This window comes from Sphaeramia orbicularis, chromosome 14, assembly GCF_902148855.1.
Source record: "Sphaeramia orbicularis chromosome 14, fSphaOr1.1, whole genome shotgun sequence".
Taxonomy (NCBI): Eukaryota; Metazoa; Chordata; class Actinopteri; order Kurtiformes; family Apogonidae; genus Sphaeramia; species Sphaeramia orbicularis.
Genome location: NC_043970.1, coordinates 4,425,545 through 4,440,987, shown reverse-complemented (window position 1 = coordinate 4,440,987; position 15,443 = coordinate 4,425,545). Strand labels below are relative to the sequence as shown.

At 38.9% G+C, this 15,443-nt stretch overlaps 1 protein-coding gene across 2 annotated transcripts in view; it reads right to left on the bottom strand.

Moving 5' to 3' along the window:
- Nucleotides 1–13,165: 13,165 nt before the first annotated feature.
- Nucleotides 13,166–15,443, bottom strand: part of LOC115432987 (glutamate receptor 1-like) — a 176,021-nt gene continuing 173,743 nt past the window's right edge. For both annotated transcript variants that reach the window (XM_030154128.1, XM_030154127.1), the window contains exon 18: nt 13,166–15,432. In XM_030154128.1, the coding sequence (XP_030009988.1) occupies nt 15,205–15,432 (228 nt within the window). In that variant the 3' untranslated portion in view covers nt 13,166–15,204. The remainder of the gene's footprint in view (nt 15,433–15,443) is intronic.

Below are 15,443 nucleotides of genomic sequence, written 5' to 3'. Positions count from 1 at the left end.
TGCAGTTATTATGTACATAGTAAAGTGGACTTTTAGATTTTTGAGATTTTTTTTTTTTTTTTTTTAGTTTAGCTCATTTTTCGAATATGCAACAAGACAAAGTTATCTTACTTAGTCCTCAGAAATAAAACAGGTAGTAAGAAGTCATGGAAGAAAACAAAAAAAAAAAAAAAGAAAAAAGCAAACGATAAACGATAACAAAATTTATACACGACTTCGTTTGCACATTCGAAAAGGAGTGGGAGGAAGTATAACTTATTTAATCCCACCCCTTTGAGAAATGGTAAAAAAAAAAAAAACTCATAAAGACGATGTGAAGTGTGGATGTGTGAGTAGTTCAGGTTCACCCCAGAACCACAGAATCACAAGACAGGATCATATGGAGAACTGAAATGGTTACATATGGCTTTTGTAATATGTTACCTCCTTAAACAGCCCAATTCAGTTTAAGTGATCTCCATATTTACAATACATTATATTCTATTATTCCCCGTATTTTAGATGGTTGTTTTCTGCTGTCATATAGCTCTGTCCCACTGAGAACTGAAGCCATGAATGCTACAAACCTACCAAATCTCCCTGACAAAGACACTTAGACTTTGGTGTTCTAATACATTATTTTGGATTCAAACTGAGTAACTACGTGATTGAAGCAGCAGTGGGAGTTCAGTGGAAGATAACAGCTTCACTTCCCTAAAGGAAACTGAATGAGGTTTGTCAGACTCACACTGAAGGGCAGGTGGGCTTCACCCCTTAGATTAGAGCAGTTATGAAGACTGGCACAGGACCCACTGGTGGAGCATGGGAGATTTCATTTGGACCATCATGAATTTTGATTTCAGGGATTTTTAAAAGCATGCGGTAAGAAGCATGTTTCTGTACAGCAGTGTATGTTCATCTTACTTTGATAAACAATGAATCTGGTGTAAAGTTCTATATATGTTTCATAGATGAGAAGAATACGTTTGTCTTTAATTTTATGGAATATCATTGAAGACAGGTAAAAATTTTCATAAAATACTAATATATCTATATTAATATATCACTATTGTTACAATAAATAATAATAAAAATAATTGAATAAACTGTTTAGTAACACTTCTTAAATCACTCACTGTCAAAACAGGTCATTTTGACATCCTGTCTTTAAAAATTCCAACTAAAGTCTTCATGTTGAGTATTTTATGTCTGACAAAATAAAGTAAGGTCTGCACAACCTGTGAGCAAAAGTAGTGAAGTTTCGGGCCGAGGCCCATCGTCAGACTGAAGTCTGATGAAGTGTGGGGTTGAACCACAGTTTGCAGGTGACTTACTAAGATTGCTTGCACAAATTACAACAGGTACAAAGTCTTGCAGACCGCCCTATTTATATGAGGATTTTGCATGCACTACTGGAGACAATACGCTGTAAAAACTGCTCTGGGATGCAACAGCACTAATGGGAACAGTGAGCTAAATGATCCAGACACAAGGAAAAGTAAAGTTGGAGGAGTTTTGTCATAGAAGGTATTGCATGACTCATTCATTCATTTATTTTTCATTTTAGAGGTGAGGGGGTTGTGGGGGTTGTTGGATTGAATGACTGTCAGGCGCACATAATTTTTTCACACTGTAGCCTAGCATTGGTGTGTATTTGTAATCACAATTGTTTTAATACACGCAAACCTTGAGTACAGTGGCAGCTGCTCGTCTTTCAGACAGGGGAAGCTCATTGTCGGCTTACATAAAAAAAAAATTAAAAAAAATCAAGAAAATGCTCAGTGACCTTATCGTACCAAGTAGGCGTGTTTCCCAGGGACTGGACCAGTGTCCTCTCAATATCCATCAGAGCTGGGCTGCTTAGATTGCCTTGACCCATTGTGTTGCAGGTGTTAGACTTCAGCCTTTTTAAACAAGAGATGCTCCTTTAACTCCGACCTAGCCGACAGTATGACTGATTCTGCACAGCAGAATGTGCGACCGTATTAAACTGAACTGTGTCAGTGAAGGAGTAGATCTGAAACTAGCTGTCAATCAAACGGGATTCAGCCTTTCGACCGATCCTCCAATCAGCACGTGGAATTCTGGCGTCCACCCCAGCCGAGCTCCGCCCACAGCTCCATTCACCCCCAGAGACGTCCAGCGTCCGGGGGCAGGACAACATCGTGGCATTTATCCAATTACTGTCCAGTTTTGACGCAATGAAAAAAACTGTTCCACTCAGTCCCATTGAAGCCCATAGACGCCCAGTGTCTACGGACAAATGCACTGAGCAGAGATGTATGAGAAAACAGCGGAACGGGAATGTATGAGAAGTGAACAACATCGCGTCCGTTGGTTTGTGATAAAGCTGATTCTGAACGAACTCATCTTTGAGATGAACGTGTTCTAACGCGTTTGTAGTCAATAAAATGTCAACACAACCGTACATATTTAACCATTTAATTTTCGTAATTTTAGGGGAAGCCGGGCTTCCCTTGCAGTCTATGAGAAATCGCCACTGCTTGAGTAGATCCAGCCCTTGGTATCTAGATGCAAAAGTATTAAAGATCAATGAGAGACATGAAAGCAAAGCAGAAGAAAAATAAATAAAAGCAATAAATACATGAATTAAATAAAAACCTTACAAAATAATTTATAGTGCTTTTTCAGCTGGCTGGTGTAATGGGGTTCATGGACAAACTAACATTAATAAATAAATAAGAATCTGCTGTTATAAGCCTTCACTGGTCACCTATCTCTATTTTCTCAAGTTTTTCTCACAGCCACTTCAGCTCACTTTACCTTGTTTTGTTTGGTTTCATTTCAAACTTTTCTATAATTTCCGTCTGTGAAGAATGGCCTGGTGTTTTGTGGACGGCCCCTTGGGGATCCCAGTCCACCTCCTCATTGCTCCTCTGGAAGTTTCTCCGAGGGCGAGCGGTGGAAGGTAATGGACCACAAACTCCTAATCAGGGCCTTTCTGGGGCTAATTGTCGGCTTTGTATCGGCTCCGTCTGTCTCTGTCCTCCCTCACAGCTGGGGGAGTAATGAGGTGTTACGTGATATGATGTCCCCCTCAGGACACCGAGCCATTCAATGAAAGGTCCTGAGAGCATGGAACAGAGCAGAAGCTAATGGAGGGAAACAAAGACAAAAACAGATAGAAGAGACGGAATAAAAAGAAAAGAGGTTTAACTGTGATAAAGCCAAAAGGGTGCTGGTGGAGAAATGAGACAGAAAAATTACAGAAAGATGAACAGATCAATATAGCCAAGACGTACATGAAAAGAGCCACTGGAGACTGAGGAAAAAGCATAAAAGCAGAAACAAAAACAGAGCCGTTCATTTGATTGAAACTGAAATGTTGAATCAAGTCATTGGAAGGACAGTCTGTAACTCTGTTCCATGAACTTTACTGATAAAATCTTACTGAAAAGAGTGACATGGTATGCTAACGGTGCACCTAGCATTTTCCATCCATCCATTATCTGCCGCTTATCCGGGGCCAGGTCGTGGGGGCAACAGTCTACACAGGGATGCCCAGACTTCCCTCTCCCCAGACTCCTCCTCCAGCTCTTCTGGGGGGACCCCGAGGCGTTCCCAGGCCAGCCGAGAGACAAAGTCTCTCCAATGTGTCCTAGGTCTTCCCCGAGGCCTCCTCCTGGCGGGACATGCCCGGAACACCTCCCCGGGGAGGCGTCCAGGAGGCATTTGAAACAGATGCCTGAGCCACCTCAGCTGGCCTCTCTCGATGTGGAGGAGCAGTGGCTCTACTCCGAGCTCCTCCCTGGTGACTGAGCTCCTCACCCTATCCCTAAGGGTGCGCCCAGCCACCCTGCGGAGGAAACTCATTTCGACCGCTTGTATCCCGGATCTTGTCCTTTCGGTCATGACCCAAAGCTCATGACCATAGGTGAGGGTAGGAACGTAGACTAACCGATAAATCCAGAGCTTCGCCTCTTGGCTCAGCTCCTTCTTCACCACAACTGACCGATACAGCGACTGCATCACTGCAGACGCTGCACCAATCCATCTGTCAATCTCACGCTCCATCCTTCAGTCACTCGTGAACAAGACCCCAGGAAACCTAAACTCCTCCACTTGGGGCAAAGACTCTTCACCGACCCGGAGAGGGCAGACCACCTTTTTCCAGTCAAGAACCATGGCCTCGGATTTGGAGGTGCTGATCCTCATCCCATTCGCTTCACACTCGGCTGCAAACCACCCCAGGGCACGCTGAACACTGAACACCTAGCATTTTATCATTGCTATATGAAATATACAAATGCATATTCACCCACTGTATTTGTGTGAAGTAAGCTTAAGTTTTTGTAACTGTAGATGGATAAATGGGGAGTGCTTTAGCATTTCAGAACTACAATAACAAAAACATAGGTACATATAGGTTAATCCTCCTGTCAGTGTCCCTGACCATGGCACCAATGAAGACCTGGAGTTGGTCCGCAGGTTCCTTCAGTGGCAGTGGCAGCTCACTTCTAATAGGCCAGTTTCCACTGCTGGAACTTTGGTGTACAAGCGGGGAGGGGGGTAATTTACAGGAACGTCCTCTCACTTGGCCCCCTTGGCTTCCGTGTCTCCACTGCAGGTTCAGACCCACATGTAATCAGTTGCAAATTTTCAGGGCCATTCGGAGTACCTGCCCCAGAGCAGGGACTCGGTTAGACCCCATAAAGCAGGGGTGTCCAATCCTGGTCCTCGAGAGCTACTATCCTGCATGTTTTCGATGTATCCCTCTTCCAACACACCTGATTCAAATGATAAGCCTATCATCAAGCTCTGCAGAAGCCTGATAATGACCATCGGGTGGACTGGAAGAGGGAAACATCTAAAACATGCTGGATAGTAGCTCTCGAGGACCAGGATTTGACATCCCTGCCATAAAGGTTCCTGAAAGTAAATCCGTGGGTTTCTGGAGTTGACACACACACCTGAACAGCCACAACGACATGAAGTTCCTGTGCCTAATGTATGCTATGTACTAATGCTAATTGCTAATGGTAATACTTATTTCCCTATGCGGATAATAAGGCAAGTTAACCTTAAACTTAACCTTAATAGCTCAGAACTTTGCGAACACATAACAAACATTAGCTATTTAGCCAACTGCACCTTGACTTCCCTTTTTCTACTCTGTTTTGACATTAATAAATTGCAAACTTATTCTTTTCTACTAATATTGAGTTTGTCAATTAGCCCTTTTCCCCTGTGGTAGGTCAATAAAGTCTTATCTTCTCTTAAATTATGCTAATAATAATTCTGCAACATACTTTTTTAAAGATAACTTTTGTTACTTGTTAAGGTTTTGGAAAAAAAAAAGCAAAAGAAGAAAAAAATATACCACATTTTTCACAAAAGTTATCCAAGATATTTTTTTCTTACAGGGTACGTGTTGTGAATTTTCATTGCTAGCTATTTCAAAAGATCATGTGTAACACTACCGGTTGCATCAGGCAACTTCTGATATAGCCCATTGTAGGGTAGGTGTTGTGAAATACTAGGTCATTCCTCCATCAGTCAGGCTTGGTCAGTAACATGTTACCTTCTTCATGGGCTGTTCCATCACTGGTAGTGGCACAGACTTGTTGGTTTGTCTCATTTCCTGACCTGGGATGAATTGGTCACTGACCCTGTGCAGCAGACACCAGTCTAAGTTGACACATTATCGACAAGTCCTGGGTCGCGTCCCTAGGACAATGGCGAAGTGCAAAGCTTACAGCTGTACAAATAACACACGAACATGTGCTTTCTACTCAATCTTGCTCACTGACTGCTGCTTGTTTAGTCACACTCAATCACCTGGAATCAATACCAATAGGTTCTGCCCCCGCAAGAACTTCACATTAAAAAAAAAGGTCCAGTGTGGTGCATTTTTAACTGAACTTATGCCTCTCTTGCTTCTAAGTAATACACAAATCACAGTTAATGTTGTAAACATGAGCTGGACAGGTACACTTTAAATCTAATGAAACCATAACTAGGGATGCACTGATACAGATACCAGTATCGGGTATTGAGTCCAATACTCAGCGTGTGTACTTGTACTCATACTCGTAAAAGTACTCCGATACAACCGCACCGATACCATGTTACGGCAGTGTGACATTCACAGTTAAGTGCAGCAGATACACAGTGGAGGAGTAATGTCAGCAGTGTGGAGATTTTTCAAACTAAATGATGGTGACAAAAGTAACGCTGACTGAAAGTAACGTTAAAGACACAGACGGATACGGACGGAGCATTCTGTCCATCCTCTGCGTACATTCCATCTGTTTTCCAGGTGCTCGCGGATGCGTACCCAGACGGAGAATACCACTGGGAACCGTGGAGGTAGAGGATCTGTTCAAAAAGCGACTGTGAGAGTTAGAGAAAAACTACTGACACATTTAGGACAACTACCCTCATCAGTATCAACATTAGTATTCACATTAGTGTGACCTCTCTTGTTTGTTATTACAGACTTTCTTCTTTTTCTTCTCAAAAAACTTTACTCCTCTTCATGGTATTTGTCCAGTATAGTTAATTCAGAGCGGTGCCCTCTGGTGGATTAATTGAGAAACACTCATTCCAACACATTAAATGTCAGTAGCAGCACTTTGTTCCAGTCAGACTAATGACAATGACAATAAAGCACATTTACAAAAGGAACTAAGAACTGTAGTGGTATTATTAAGTACTCGTATCGGTACTCGGTATCGTCAAATACTCAAATGTAAATACTTCTACTTGTACTCAGTCTGGAAAAAAGTGGTATCGGTGCATCCCTGACCATATCATTGTCTTGCCATCTGACAGACCACCTCATGTATCATAAAATGATGCTCTAGGAGTACCCCAACCCAAGAGGTGGGACTGTAAATGTACTGATTGTAACGTGGATGGACAGAGACTTTTGGAAATGATAATGCGTAAACCCACATTCGCTGCACCCTGATTTGTCATGTCCCTGTCACATGACTTCTTTCATGCAAAAAACAAGACATCAGGATTGACTTGAAGCTGTTGAATTCAAAATGGATACTGGATTCCAAGCATTTCTGTCGTTGTATCCATTAGCACATGTTGTGCACTTAAATTCTGCTTTTTGTCATGATTTGAGTAAAGTTGGGTTAAATGATCTGAGTTTGAAGTGTGTTAGAATGAACAGATTATTTCAGATACCTTACTAAAATGACTATGTGGATCATTGTCGTTCAGTTTTAAGATGTGCATGAATACAGTCTTACTTGTCCTCCAGAAAAGTGTCTTTTCCAGCAGACTCCAGTCTTGCAGCAGGATGGTGTTATATTTCCATAAACATGTTTGTCCTCAGGATGAACCTGGGTCTATTGATTACAGTGATGACTGCAGACTAAAGTGAACGCAGACCGAGCTGTTCACCTCCTCTCATCACATTGTCATTTCAGTAGTTGACAGTCTTCAGATTTGCATCGGCTTCACTGCTCAGACTGAATTTTTCTGTCAGTCGTGTCTGAAGTGGATTTCACTGTGTTTGCCATCAAAATATCTCCTTCTGTCTAAATTCATCAAAAAACCTTTAAATGTTGTTTGAGCGTGAGCCAAAATGTCTGTTTCAAAGCCTGGCTTGTTCATCTGCAGTCGGCACTGTTAATTCTGAACATTTCTGCCTTTAAAATATCATTTCAGCTGATTGGTCATGCTCGATAATGGCTGATAATTAAACTGGATATCACACTCCATCATTTGGAACCATACTGGTCTTTACAAGGGATTTTTTCTTTTCAAAGCTTGTCATGCTGAACTGGAAACGAGAGACTGAGAGTAACTAAAGCTCCTTTCTGCTGTAGCCCCATAGCTTCACAGCATCAGCTAATTAATCCATAATGCTCCATAAAATCATATATGACGATAAGAAGACAGCAAAGTCACACCAGAGCTGCACAAAGTGCTTTAAAGACACTGGAACATAGTATGGAGGTTAAAGCTGAGGCTACACCAGACTGGTCTCATGTCCATATCAAGGACCATAGCTGTCCAAAACATACTTTTGATTAGGTTTTAGAAAGGTTTTCATAATAAACCATTCTTTTTTGCATAAAAATCTACTAGTGCTACACCTGAATAATATTTTTTTTATTATTAATTCTTCATGTAATTTATTTTGATTATTAAGTCAGTGAAATGTGAGAAAGTAGTGGAAGGTAATAACAAACCACAGCACAAATGAACACACAATTTTCTTAAATACTAACAGTGCTAAAAACAAACCAAAACCCAAAGTAATTCGTTTTAATATCAGCTTTGACAAGATGCTGAAAAACTGACCATAAAATAATCTGGCCATTATTAGTATCAAAGATGCCAACAAAGTGACTTCTAATATTATTGAATAAATGTAGATCTGTACAGAGCACAAAAAGGCAAGAGGCAACATTTGAAGCTTTCTTTCAAAAAATGAAAATAAAAACTCAGACAGTAATGCCTTTCAGTTCACAGCCCTGAGCCTCTGTCAGAGTGACCATAATGTGGACCATATAGTCAGTCTTGGTTTAGATCATTCTCCGTATGAAATCACAAAAAAATATACAGAAAATCGAAAAACTTCAAAATGAGCTGAATGTTAATTAAATATTGTATCTTGAAAACTATTGAATTTTTTAATAAGTTAATCAAACATTTTCTCAAGTGTAGTCACAGTTAAACATTTTACAAAAATATCTATCTATCTATCTATCTATCTATCTATCTATCTATCTATCTATCTATCTATCTATCTATCTATCTATCTATCTATCTATCTATCTATCTATCTATCTATCTATCTATCTATCTATCTATCTATCTATCTATCTATCTATCTATTTTACTTTGATTTTATTTTGTAAATAATGTGAAATTGAAAGCAGTAGTCACATTTTTTAGATATTTTGAAACTTTGCAGTTATCAGAATGTAGTTACTCATTGCAGTTCAAAATGATTCACACCATTTACATTAAAATTAATCAAATATGTCCATGTTCTTACTCGCTCATTTTCTACAGATAACTTTACTACTGTCTACTATGTGTGTCTTTATAAATGACTTAAATGATTCATGACACATTTGTTACAATTACTTGAAAACTTTTTCATTAAGTAAATGTTTCTTATAATTACTCAGTTTTGACAGTCTGCCATTTATATGACTTACCCATTAATCATTTATTTATAAACTGTTGTACCGATCTCAAGTTGGTAGAATAGTACGGAGATTCTAAAGAACAAGAACATGAAATGGTAAAGTCATGATATTGTATTTTTATTAAATAGAGTAACGGATCTGAAATTAAATTAACAAAATCAAAGTCATTAAAAACCAATAAACCAAAAAAGTGTTATTCAGACAAATGAGTGTAGCTCAGCACATGTATCATTCATATCATACAAATGTGAACATATTATTCCTGATATTCGATCACTTTCAAAGTATAAAAAGTTTGACAACAGTGCTGCTTCATGTGTTTAGTTCAGAAAACACTGAGGAGAAAGTACAGGATGGAAAAGTGAGGAGAACCAGAACTTTTCAGAGCTCTGTCATGTTTAGTTTCATATCATCATGAACACGACAGGGAGAGCTGGGTGGATGTCACCGAAGGACGTTTTTATTGATTTACTTCTTTTTCCTCCATAGTGTCTTCATTGTCAACAGTACTCAAATATTGTGCAATGAAAATACTGTTGTAGTGTGCTTTTTGAAAAAGGATATACAGTACTGGGCAAAAGTCCTCAGCCAACATTAGTTTTGTTGGTTTAGTAAAGTCATGATGACAACACGTATGCGTTTCTCAGTCTCTGTATTAAGATATAATCTAGATTTATAGGAAATATATACAGCGTTAAAAACAAAAGTTTGTGGTCATACTTACGGTTTAACACTTTTGATCAGACAATATGGGATTTTTGTCCCATTTAGTTCAGTTTTTTTGTGTCTTAAGCCTATAACGCCAAACGTATCATATTTGATACATGAGTTTTGAAGTCCTCTACATGATCAGTGTGATTTTTTTTCTTGAAACACCTGATGTGTACAATTAGATACATGCAATACACAGATAATCCACCTGAGGGGAGGAATTCATTCACCAGAGGCCTTTCCAGTGAAACGACAAGACTGTCAGGAGGCAGAAATTTGCCAATTTTGAAAAGGAATTACCACTTTGTTAGACATGTTTGTGTTATATTATGTTTTTGTTTGTTCAAAAATAATAATATTTGAGTATTGAGACCTGATGTGTCAAATATGATACAAAATTGAAACTCATACATGGAAATTGATATTTGAAAAAAAAAAAAAATCTTTTGGGTTGTTCAGAAGGACCAATAAAGGCTCCAGCTTCAAAGAACTGGAATTTTCTGTCAGTGATTGAATGGTTCAGGCTTTACAGGGTTGAAGCTGTAAACATATTTCCTGTATTTTCTTGTGTATGAAGAAAAGAAAATTCTGAGTAAATATTTATCCACATTTCAAACCTGAAAAAACAACAAAGCTAAAGGTGGCCTAAGACTTTTGCAAGGTACCATATATACAGAAATATTCTGACAACCCAACACCAAACAACTGGACCATCAGGATAGTCAGGATCTGGATTAACACTGACAATATGATTTATGTGATTCAGATCTGGTTATTACTGTCTCAGAAGTTCATTCATCACAAAGACTGCAGGTGATGCTGAATGCATTATTATTTCTGTCAAATGGCCTGATAAAATTTTATTGGAGTCTTTTATTCAAGTGTTGCAAACTGACATTATCACTAATACGAATACTTTGGAGGTGAAATATTTATGGTTATTTTGCACCTTTGTGTCGATTACTTGTCTCATCTGTAGTGTGTAAAGGCCTTAAGTGAGTCCCGATAAACTGTGAGATGACTATTAGCAATTAATGTGCTAGCAGTTTTCACATCAGCAGAGAGCTGAGGAGCCAAATTGACATTTCTTTTTATGTGTATGCTATTAAATTGCTTTGATAGTTTAGAAAATGACAACAAATGCACCGTATTTTATGAACTAAGATCATTTTATGTATGTCATTTGAGTTACATGAACATTTTGGTAACAATGCTATAAATGCTTTAAATCTCTAAACTAAACATGGAGCTCTCGTGTTCATTGGCGTGTTTATACCCTATTTAACAACCACATTATGAACCATTTATAAATCCCATTTATAAATTACTTGCAAGGGGAAGTGATGTCACTACATAACTCTGAAACAAAACAATTGTGAGGGTGTCCAACAGACCTTAAATAAAGGAAAAGTTTTTTTGTTTTTTTTTTTTTTACACAAAGCTGAGCGTGCTTTTTAAATACCAAAAGCAAAACAACCAGGTTTTAAAATGAAGTGGAAGTTCAATGTGTTGGGTAAAAGTTCTGACATCATCAAAATCATTGTCACGATATCATCACCTTTGACAAGAAAGCATCTACTGGATCACAAACATGACAAAACCTGAAATGAAATGCATTAAAGTATGGGTTGATTATACAATGTTCCTGATTCTGCATTTTAAAAGCACAGAAACAATCGGAGTATTAATTATGTCAATTATGCCACTGAAAGTGTTTTTGGTTGCACAAGTACTATTAGGACCCAAACTTCTCCTGTGTCATTTCAGATGTTTTAGACACCTGTTGTGATTGGTATCGTCTCTGTCAGGCACTTCAACAGCTCATGAAACTGATTATCTACTCCACACATCCTTCGTCTGTTCTCACCACCCAGTGCTGCGTTCTGACGGCAGCTCCACTTGACCTGGTTTGAAATCAGTTGCAGGTCATAGTGAGCATCATGGTGAAGAAATGCACTTACATATGAGCTGTGGAGCTTCCTGATGAGTTTCACTTGTCCTTAACTCATAAAGACCCAAACAGCCACTGGTGACCAAAATCATCTACTGATCTAAATCTATCAATACATGTAAATAATTGGTGTAAAATACAGTTTGTCATCTTTTCATGGTCATCAGATATGACCCATTTGGACGTTGAGAGGTTCCATAGTTATCGTGGAAACACCGTCATTTTCTACAACATTGATTCACTAGTAAAACCCATGGAGTTGGATCAATGACAGTGGATGGAGATGCTTGAATTATGTTCAGCTAATGACATAATTTACTGCAAAAGTCACGTTTTCTGCAGTTTTCTCTGTTTCTAATATAATAACCCTCAACTTTTTATGAACATTTACATGATCAGTGAATTAAATGTAGGAAAATACCTGATTTTCAGTTAAATAATGCAAAATGCAGAGGATAATATAATAATAATTTGTGAGAAATTGCTTAAGAAAGGTTAAATAGAGAAAAAAATGCATTTTTGTACGTAGCTCTGGATCTTTATGGGTTAAAACCAGAAGCTTCACATTCGATTACCAACAAAAATAAGTGTTAAGCATCTTTAAAGGGCAACGACGCAGAAAATCAAGAGTGTTTTGTGCAACCAACCACTGATCCAAAAAAAACATATTGAATTAAAATCATACAGTGGATGCCAGCAGGGGACAGATATTTTTTCTTGTGACAAAGCTGCAGAGATCAGTTTAAAACGTAATGTGAGCAGCAATCTGAACACATAACAGTGCTGTTTAAAGTTCATTACGCTCTAACCAACAGTAAAGCTAACCAGCAAAACACAAAGTGAGAGCCCAAGTTTCAGAAGCACAACACTTACATAGAAAGTATTAACTTCACTAAACTATAGTAGTAGGTCTCAGTTTACTAAAGAGGTATTTTAAAAATCAAAGGATTTTACTGAATGTTAAAGTCACCAGAATGAAAACATAAAACATTACATTTCAATTTTTTAAATAAATTAGAATTACTTTTGTTGGCACTTACATTTGGACTATGGCAATCAATTTCTTCACATCTTCAGGCAACTTTAACTTAATAAGGCTTGTAAAATGTACAGTAAATTTATTTCTCCATCAATATTATATCTACCGAGATGTGAGATGTTTTGGAGTGCCATTATGAAGTCTACAATTTGCATTTTGACTGTTGTCAAATTGACTTTTTGGAACCAGAGGGGACCACAACCGGATAAAACAGTAGAGCTGAGGAAAGAGTGAGGGGTCCTGAGGGGTCCTGCTATGGTCCACACTAAACACATTAGCAAACTTCATAAAACATTTGTGTGACTAAATCCTTTGACAGTCTTGTTAGTGTATCCTCTTATAGCCCCCATGAAATAATATAAAATGTTTTTTTGTGTGGATTATATGTCACCTATGCACCAGTATTTGACCCGACTATGTCACAAGTCATTCCCTAGGTATTCTAAATATAATTTATAGTTTATCATTTAATAAAAACAATGATATCCATGCATTTTTAGTCCTATCCAACATCATTTTGTTTACGTCCCCTGCAGAGGATGACAGATATATAGCTAGTAGTTATGGACATGGTCATTATGGATCATTGCCCCACAGATGGAACTGACCAATCAAAACAGATTGGGCTTTTTGAGGTGGGTCTACCTAGATTCCTGCTTTTACATGAAACAGGTAAATATGCAAAAGCCAACAGCACTCCACTTACTGGGACTTTAACCACAAGTTACAATTTTAATAGAAGCTCCAACTCAGCAGGCAAGTGAGTTGTCAATCAATGCCCAAAACAACATAGACTTCTATAGCCCTAAAATCTTACTGGCGGTTTATAAAAGGACCACCTGAGCTCTCATTAGAGGATCCAAATAAATGACTTAAAGGAAAAATAACTGACTTCTTGTTTATGGATGGAAGTATAGTAGAAGTCAGTTGGTGCTAGGACTGTTTTAGAACCATCATCTAGTGGCTGTTTGTGATATTACACTTTGTATCGCAGACAGCCAGTGGACAAAGGTTGTATGAATGAAGGTATGAAGATAAACCTTAACACAGTTGAATATTCATTGTTTGCTGTGATAAAACACACTTCAGGTTTTCAAACTGGCATTAGTAGCGTAAGGCAAAAACTCCTCTGATTCAGCCTGAATGAACCCTTATAGCACCTCATCCACAAAATCACCCAAAAGCAGTGAATCATTTCATGCATGAAATCCCATTTTTAGTCACAGATAAGCTGTCAAATGTCACAACACTGTTTTTCACCAGTATTTCAATTTTAAATGCAAAAATAAAGTAGAAATTAAGATATCGTATATAGTGCTGATGACCTTTTGTGGCACAGTACACCAGCCTCATGTAAGCATGCGTTGTGTACCACAATTTAGACTTTTAATGGCCACAAAATACAGCTTGTCCCATATTTTCCTGACAAATTCCCTGCAGACATGGAAACATGAATTGTCCTCATAATGGAGGCAGCTCCCTCTCCTCTTGGGCATCATGTGGTATTTCCCTCAAGTTCCTCTTCACCACCTTGAGTGTGGTTGAAAGCTTCAAAAACATGCTCACACTCACCTATCCCTGCTTTCAAGGCAGAGTGTTGAGTGTGTTTATGCAACAAAGCTCTGCTACAACTCTGCTGTAGCACGACTGTGTTACTTGAGGGGTTGAGCACTGAAAGAAAAGACTGGATGAAGAAGAAGAGGAGGAAGAAGAAGATGAAGAAAATGAAGAAGAAGATGAAGAAGAAGAGGAGGAAGAAGAAGAAGAAAAAGAAGACAAAGAAGAATGGGTGCAGTAATTGAGCCTCTGAGAAGTTTTGTTCTTTAAAAAAATCTCTCTTCTTTGTTTCCCCCTGGGCTCTATTATTGCAGAAGAGGAGGAGTTTAGTTTAAGACAGTGCTCACAAAAAACCCCAAAACAAACCAAACCAAAAACAGAGTTTGACAGAGTTTAAACCCAGTCAGTTGTCTTGCAGGAGCTCCTCCACTCAGTCTGATGCAGCTCTGCAGTTCTATTCAAGTGTGTTGAGTTGTGTTCAGGTGCACTCTGTACATCAGAGTTCTGTTGGTAGTTGGTCTTTCTATCCAGTCCATTCATGGTGAACATGAACACTCCTTCTGCCTGCTAGCATCACCTGTCAAATATTTTCTCTGTTGTCTTCTTAAAAAGTCTTTTTTCTTTTACCTACTCCAGTTAAATTCTTTCTTTTTTGTCCTTCCTTTATCAAATTTCCCCATCATTCTGGGAGAACTCCCTCTCCCCTTTCCCTGTTTACATCACTCTTTTCCCTTTTTGTTCTTTATCTCCACTCAGTTATTACAGACAAACAGGAATGCAGTTCAGACAGGAGCGTTCCGCCCAATCAGATGTCTCAGTTCTGATCACATGCCTGTGGAGGAGAGTCCCAGGCCGGCTGCCTTGCTCAAGCAGGGTAAAACGTGAGCACCGGCTTTGGGGAAATCGTGCGCCACCACACGGCCGTTCTCCCCTCCTAGTCCAGCCGCCCCTCCTCCTAAACCACCTGCTGCTGCTGCTGCCACCACCGCAGCTCCGCCTCCTGTTGCCATTCCGCCCAGCGTGGTGCTCATCATGGCGGCATCTATGAGCTCCTGGAGGGAAA